Source organism: Papilio polytes, unplaced genomic scaffold (genome assembly GCF_000836215.1).
Source record: "Papilio polytes unplaced genomic scaffold, Ppol_1.0 DF823731.1, whole genome shotgun sequence".
In the NCBI taxonomy this organism is placed as follows: domain Eukaryota; kingdom Metazoa; phylum Arthropoda; class Insecta; order Lepidoptera; family Papilionidae; genus Papilio; species Papilio polytes.
The window spans coordinates 4964007-4972244 of NW_013525473.1; the positions used below are offsets into that span (position 1 = coordinate 4964007).

Here is an 8238-nt window from a genome sequence, read left to right on the forward strand (position 1 = left end):
CGGAACAAAAATTTATACAACGCTTAGTGACACACAACTAATTTCTTTTTTCTTATTATCAGATCGAATGCACCACTCATTGCTATCTAATTAGTTATTTGTAGGAAGTGGTGGAATTTGTCTCGTTGCAAAGGCAATTTTTCGTAAAGTGGATCACCACGAATTTCCGCGACTGTACATTGCAATAAGCCATCAAAATGACACACAAATGTCCGGAATGTGAGGCCTCACCCAGCAATAGAAGAGCCCGATTCCATGAGTAAGGAGATACTGTTTTTGAGCGTGTCTCTGAGCGGCTTGAGGGGGTTGCTGCCGGGGATGTTGAGCTCCTCGGAGGTGCTGACGTGCACGGTGGAGCCGAGGCAGGTGCGCAGCAGGTCGTCGCTGAGCCGGCACGAGCCCTCCTCCGCGGTCGACTCCTTTGTCGTCACGCTGCTCAGCTGAGACGGCATCTCTTGCAGTTTCATGTCATACACCTGTGGAAATATAACACTAACTAGCTTTGGTCCGCGACTCCGTTCACGCGGAAATAAAAAAGCTAAAACGTGATCTTCCAGACTATGCTCTACATGTGTGCGAAACATCAAGATCCGTAAAATTGATTCTGAGAAACCTAACAAACATCTATTCATCAACATAAACTGTCGCATTTATAAGATTAGTAAGAAATAAGATCATTACTCGAAAAATTTTAATAATGTTCTTAATTATGAAATTACTAGCTTTCGCTCGTGACTTCGTTCGCGTGGAATTAAAAAAAAAACAAAAGTAGCTCCTAGTATCCTCTACGTTTATGTCAAATTTAACCGAAATCCGATAAACCGTTTAGGTTACAAACTCAAGAAACATCCATCCATTTATAATATTAGTAAAAAGTGTCATAAATGATGACTAAAACAAAATCGGTTTTTAATTAAACCAGTGTGTTGAAACACCGTAAACAAGTGCCTTCGATAAGGGAGCTGAAATTTAATATTTGGTGACAAGTTTCTGATAAGTTAAACACTAATTAGTGTTTCGTAGAATATTTAACACAAATGAAGGCGGTATTAATTTTTATGCATCGTACTTTTTTATTTATGTAATTTTTTATCTTCAGTTTTCCATTTTTTTTTTCAATTTCAATCACCATTTTTGTGCACTTCTAAGAGTCGTCTCTTGATATTAAATGGTCTATGACAAGCTTTAATAATGAAGGTATCAAATACACAAATAAATATTGAAAAGTAAATGGTAGTTTCTGATATGATCGCATACAAGGATACATCGTTTAGTATAGATATAGTACGGGGTACCTGGTCAGCGAGGTGCGTCGCCTCGCCGCAGGAGACGGTGGCGTCCTTGCAGGAGGAGTCAGCGGAGAGCGGCTGCAGGTTGCCCGAAGACTTGTTTGAGCCCAGAGACTTCTCTTTGTTCTTGTAGTACTCCCGTTTGTATGGACTTTTTTTCTTCTTCACATTGTCTAACAGCTGTATTAACATTTTTATTTCAGACAATATTTATAGTGCACTTGTAAAAAATAAATAGTATAAGTTAAACTCACCTCTGCGCTTTCACTTATGTTCTGCATACTTCGAGAAGTTAATGCCTTGTTATCCTCGAAATTGTCCTCTTTTTCGCAACCAAAGTGGTAATATCTAATAACGAGCAATATGTAATTCATTAACTTAAGCAGCCTGAGTATAGATTCTTTTCATTAAATCAAGACGAGAGATTCTGACCTATGATGACTATTAAATGACCCTAAGTGATAGCTGTTCCTGACGTACAGACAAAATCACCAATAACCTAATGATTAAGAACAAGCCTAGAACTAACTAGGAATGGTAAAATATTACTAACAAAAATGTGATATTTTAATAAAACAAGGAATTTATGCAGGAATATCTTGCTAAAGACTGGTTTCATGTTCATTTGTTGGTTGGAAGCCTTACCTGATGAGTGCTCTGGAGGCGTAGACGGTGGGGTGCAGCGCGGCGGAGGGGCTGAGGTAGACGCGGTTGAGGTTGACGCCGCGCGTGTCGGTGCGGTAGTGTCCGCGCGCGACGCCGTCAGGGTTGAGGAAGGGGATCATCTTGAAGACGTAGTTCTTGCGCAGCTGCAGCGCCACCGGGTCGTGCCGCGCCAGCAGCAGGCTCAGGAAGCCATTGAACACGAAGCTGGACGGCGTCTCGCCGGGGTGCACGCGAGCCGATATGAAGATCACCTATTTGTATACCCTTTTTGTTATGTTTTTTTTTCATAATAAGGTGGCAAACGAGCAAGCGGCCGAATTCGCCAAAATGGCGAAGAGACCGCTGCCCATAGACATTCGTAATAGCAGATGCGTTGCCTACACTTAATCGACGGAGGAGGATACGCACATAAAGAGGATATATATATCCCATTCCTATGCGTCTCCTCCACTCATAGATGAAACGCGGAATTGCTCCCACTTCACGCCTATTTTCTATGTGGTGGTAGCTGGGGGCGAACCGCCCCATTCGTGCGTAGATGTTAAAGCAGGCTCTATCACTGCTAGGCTAATGGCAAATCCTAATTCCACTCGAGTGGCATTTGCGATATGTGTAGCCCACAATGTGTAGATCACAAAAAAAGAACTGAGAACTTTAAAACGCGCGCTCTATGAATATATTTTAAGCGCATTGCTGTTTAGATTGTTGATGAAATTTTGTCTCTTAAACTAGTTTAGGTCTTAGTAAATTAATGATACCTTTTTATTCTGGAACTTGAATGGCCTTTCCTGGTTCTCTGGGAAGAGGTTCTTGAGCCTCTCCTCGTGTTCCGCTGTTATCCCGTGATGTGACGTTATTGTTAACAAGTCCACTCGCCGTCCTAATATTACATTAAATATTATGAATAAAGAGTAACAAATATTTTCAATCTCTCTGAAACAATATCTTACTAATACTATAAATGCGAAAGTTTAGATGGATGTTTATAGTCCAAATGGCAGAACGGATCTTAATGAAATTTGGTATAGACATAGAGGATAGTCTGAAGGAACACATTGGCTACTCTTTTGGGCAAAACCTAGTTAGTTATATTATTAAGAAAGTGGCATCAATTGAAGTGGTTTTTAACTTTTGGACTAAAGATACATGGAGTTATCTATAGAAATAGATGCAATACTATAGTTATACCTTCAAGTGAGTATGTAAGACATTCGCGGCAGTAGTATATATCGTCAGGTGACTGTGGGGTGGGCAGCGGCAACATCTTGCCATCCACAGCATTCAACGCTAGCTGCAGTTCAGCAAACGAGTATGGATATGTGAACGCAAAGAATGTTGTTGCTTTAGGATTTTCTGACGTCTTATATTTAAAGCTCAGTGTGAATGTGTTATCGTCCGTCTGGAATAAAATATATGTTTTTAATTCCTGTATAAGGATATAAAAGTTTGGATTCCATTTATAATTTACTTACAGAGTGAACTGGGCGATCTTTTATCCTTTCCCACTGAGGCTTCCCAGGTAATGTCCTAGTGACAGGCGCCATGCCCTGGTTGTACATTTTGCCTTGCTTGTTCAGGTTTATCAAGTTAAGTCGAACCTATGGCCATAAAATAACAATAATAAAGTAAACATTTGCATTATACTTAATGTTGTAATAACTATAGCTTGATGTTAAGAGATAATGTAGATTTTTAATGACAAAAGGATTCTTGATGTCTATTAATTTTTGAGTTTTTTTTGTTAAATACACAAATACAAATGTTATAACTTTATAGTGTTAGTCTTGATAAACAATTCCAAATGAGTTCAAAGTAGCTGGGAGCAACAAACATATCAATAGTTAATTTTTTGTAATTATGTTGCCTTATTATAATTTATTTCATATTCATAAATAATACCTTACCAGTACGGCAGGTTGACTGGCTTGGATGCCAAAGTAAAACCAAGTGCGGTTGCCATTTTCAAACTCTGTCCCGGCACAATCTGGCCTTGTCCATAAATTAAACTCATAATCAGGAGTTTCTGGAGAATTCGTTTTCAGATTTAAACTGGGAGCTAAAATATAAGGAAGTGATGTATATATTTTGTTACATACTTAACATTACAGAATTTAAAAGAATTAAGAATGGGAATTCTAAATAAGTTTTAGTAAAATATTGTTCAGTTCTTCTGCTAAACTGTTACACAAATAACAACAATTCTAACACACATTGTAATTTAAGTAAACACAGCGTATTGTTTGCAAACAAAGATTCGAAGTAACTCAAATTTCAAATAAGAAATAATTTGATATTTGTAAAATATCACATTAAACTCACCAATTAGTTCCGTGGGAACTTGTTCTACATGACCCAAATTCCCGGAATCGAAATTATGTATAAAATAAAATCCGGCACACTCAATAATGCTTTTATTATCCATAACTGTTTTTATTAACTACATTATACGAAATAGACACAAATGACTCGTCAAAACTATAGGTTCTTTATCCGCATTCACTTGAACAATTTGAATCACGAAAAATTTAATTTTTTCATTTAGTTTGCCAATTTATTGACATCCAAAAATAATACTTCACTGTTTTTCTAAACAAAATTACGTAATTTTGTTGACATCGATTGACGGATAACAGCTGATTTGCTTTATTGGCAAATTGAAATCTTTTTATAATTTTTAATAATATTAAATTAATTATGGTACGTTAATTAGCCACTTATAAACTTGTAAATTTTTTACGTTGTTATCAAATTACACTTTATTGTTTAATGTTTGCGATCACTAATGAATGAAGTGATAGTTTTCCTATTGTAAATTTTAATTCAAGATGGCTGCCGTGGTACACTTACAACACGTTCCGAATTGCGATTTCGACTGCCAGTGTGAAGGTTCTTTTCTTTCGTAGTTAAAACATTTTACTTTAGATGAAAAAAATATCTTAAAAAACGCAAAATATTTTTTGAATATTTGCAATTTGCTTTTAGTTACCGAATATTCATTGTTAATTTAGAGATACATTAAAGGCCTTTGAAGAGCCAAATCGACCAGCTTTTTAACTTTGCAAGTTCTTCGCTGCCATCTGCACTGCTTGGCAGTTTTTAGCAAATTTTAGATCACTGGTCGCGTAACCCAGTCACTCGTGCCAAGGTTTGGACTATTTGATAAGCGACGACATGTTTGAATTAAGAAAAATCAATTAACACTACGCTTCTAAGCTCATAAGCGATACACAGCCTGCCGTAGTCAAATCAAATTCAAGAACGAAAAACAAATTTCCTTTACAAAACGATAATCATAGTTTTGGCTTAGCGTCGGATCGCAGTAGTTGCTTTCTGTACTCGATCTCAATTCGTTGCTGTGGTTCCTATGGCAGCAATCTAATCGAAAAGCGTAAAAAAAGCGTTCTTTGTACCCAGACCCAGACTAATGTCACATTGTAACTACTCGTGGATAATAACATTATTAGATCCGATGACGTTACGTTATTGTATATATATTCAAAACATATAGCAAAGGTTATGATTAACGGATATAGAACCACGCATATGTAGAGAACACTGTGCTCTATGATGCTATTGAGTTTATTAAATTCAATGATAATTTTCATATTTTACTATTTACTTTAAATGTTCTTAGTTTGTCGAGTCTTTTACCTTGTTTGGGATTAAAACAGGACTTAACTCCTTAAGTATTCGAGACGCTCCTATGCAGATGGGAATATTAAAAGGTTTAAAGAAAACAAATATATTTTAATCCAAACTTTTTTTCATCATTCTTATATCTATAACAATATTAAATAAGCTTAATCAAGTACAATATAGTATAATTCACTTAGGCGTGGTACTTAATTATGGATTATAAAAAATTACATTTCGTATAATTTTCAATAACTCGGCCAATAAATGCCTTCATCACCAAAACTTAGTACTAATAAACATACCTACAATCAGCTACATCTCTTGTTTCCATTCATCCTTTTATTCCACTAAATTGTCTTTTGTGAGCACAATTCTTTGCATTTTTACAGAAATAAAACTATTACTAGCTAATGATGGACGTGATGTAACGGCTAGTGTAGTTTGGCAACACTTTTGGCTCCTTCACCAAATTAATATTAGTCAATATAGAGAAGTATAGAGTTTAGACTCTAACACAACACTATTTCAATTAAAACAAAAGCTCAATTTAAATGACAGTACTTTACAGACAGTTACTTCATAATTAAAAAAAAAACTCAAAAATCAAACATGGCGCTGAAATTAAATGTCATTTCATTATTAAAAAAATTATATCACAATTCGGAATCTAATGCTAGCGTACGTGTTTGATCCTTAGCACACACGACTATTAATATTAAATCTAAATAACAGCAACACTCAATTTAAAACATGATATATTAAATGTGTCAGGTGAGGGCAATGTTGCCAATGGCGATGTTTGTAAGGGTCTATATACAAAAACTTTGAATTAAAATTGAAAGTTTTTGTAGTATAGCTGTCGTTTACTCTAACTGGGAAATTATAGTTAATTTAAAATAATAAATACAATATTTTACTGTCCACATGACAATAAAAATATGAATTATGTTTCGTTTGTAAACATCGACCAACCACATCGAACCATGCAGGAACATCGAAGTAATGAAACCACACAAAATGTGTGTGTTTTTTATGATGAAGAATTATATTAATGGACTAGAAAGCCTATTTACGAGCATTAAGATTTTAACATAAATCAGATAAGATAGATAATTAGGCAATCCATTTTTTATTTCATTGCAATATTACACCTAAAATTAATTTGTATTACATAAAGTTTGGCGCAATATATTGCTGGGAAATAATAGACTTCATTTCTAAGATATAGTACGAGTATAATATTAAATACATGAATATACAGATTAAATTTAAAAGTCGTATTGAAGCATTTAAACATAAATTACTTAGTTACTGGATGTAAATGCAGAATAAAATTGTCATTTAATAAAAAAAATAGTGTCTACTATTTAAAAAATGGATTTCTAATTTTTTAATCTGGGAAGTAGTCAAATAGGTGAGCGCAGCGGAAGACGAATGTGATCATTTGAGCAGATTAGAGAATAAAATATGGAGATGAAGTGACCGTCCGTTCACCAACTGATAACCATAAATGCGCGGTATTCATCCATTTCTAGCACATTTTTTGTACAAAAAGGACACAACAATAAATTGTTTCACATTATAGCACATTCCGATTGTTTGTACAGCGCTCCAACCTCAGTATTGACACTTTGAACAAATTGTCTATGGTTTAGTTTCGTGTTAACCGTTGCCGTCGTGCGGTATGACGGCCACTGTGTGGGGTCTCTGCCTGTCGTAGTGTGTGGTGTTGCCGGGAACGGCGGGGGCGGCGGGGGCGGTGGGGGCGCGGGCGGCGGGGGCGCGCACTTCCTCCGCGGTGGTCATCTTACACTCGACCACGCGGTAGCTAAAGGCGGGGGCGCCGCACTCGAGATCAGGTCTCGGCGTCACCGCGTTCGGTATGCTCTCAGTAAAATTCTTCGATTCGTCTTTAAATGGTGGACAGCTGAAATAAGAGAAAGTATTGTTAATATTTTCACTAACGGAAGTAAACCAAAGTAATTTAGATCGGACGCTAGTATGAGAAAATCAAGAGAATATAACCGATCCTATTAGTTAACAGTAAATAATGATTGTGTACTATACCTTAATGGTGGCGGAGTAGGCGAGCGTGATAGCGGGAAACTGGCCACCTCACGCGATATCGCTAGCGACTTAATGGAGCCGAACGTCTGCTCGGGGCTGAGCGGGGCTCCCAGCACCGATGCCATTCCTCTGTTGACATAATTTATAGTTAACACTAACTTTTACCTTGTATACCGATAAAAGCTCTACAATAAGAAGAATTCTTTTGTCTATTGAAATAGTGACGTCATATCCAACTTACACAACAGAATCGGATGGCACAAGGAAGGGCAAAGGGGGCGGGCAGGGGGCGTCAGCACGCGCAGGGGAGGCGGGCTCTGCGGAGCGCGGGCAGCGCGCCGGCCCGCACTCCGCCGCCAGTCCCAGCCACGTGCGCACGCGCAGCCACAGACCTCGGGGGCTACCTGAAAGAATCACACAACTTACATGAAGATACTATCAAAAGAAGAACAGTATAACAGCAGTTTTCCCCAGTGGTTGTAGCCAATACAATGTTGCGAAAATCTCTAGCTATGTATATATTTCCCACATCTTTCTTCTCTTATCCACGGTAAACAAGACTGGCCAACATATTTATAAG

General features: G+C 37.2%; 2 protein-coding genes across 2 annotated transcripts in view; both read right to left on the bottom strand.

The window, feature by feature from the left end:
* Positions 1-4792, bottom strand: part of LOC106103512 (cytosolic carboxypeptidase-like protein 5) — a gene marked incomplete at its 3' end in the record, with an annotated part of 7488 nt that extends 2696 nt beyond the window's left edge. Inside the window, exons 1-9 of the mRNA XM_013283291.1 lie at positions 4275-4792; positions 3860-4011; positions 3428-3553; positions 3144-3354; positions 2714-2835; positions 1935-2206; positions 1544-1637; positions 1296-1469; positions 232-476 (exon numbers count right to left, since the gene is read on the bottom strand). Of these exons, the coding sequence (XP_013138745.1) occupies positions 232-476; positions 1296-1469; positions 1544-1637; positions 1935-2206; positions 2714-2835; positions 3144-3354; positions 3428-3553; positions 3860-4011; positions 4275-4377 (1499 nt within the window). The remainder of the gene's footprint in view (positions 1-231; positions 477-1295; positions 1470-1543; positions 1638-1934; positions 2207-2713; positions 2836-3143; positions 3355-3427; positions 3554-3859; positions 4012-4274) is intronic.
* Positions 4793-5700: 908 nt separating this feature from the next.
* LOC106103513 lies at positions 5701-8229 on the bottom strand. The gene is made up of 4 exons (XM_013283292.1): positions 8224-8229; positions 7900-8093; positions 7659-7787; positions 5701-7518 (listed from the first exon to the last, which is right to left on the bottom strand). The coding sequence occupies exons 1-4, from the start codon at positions 8227-8229 to the stop codon at positions 7254-7256; spliced, it is 594 nt and encodes a 197-aa protein (XP_013138746.1). The 3' UTR covers positions 5701-7253.
* Between the last annotated feature and the right edge of the window lie 9 nt (positions 8230-8238).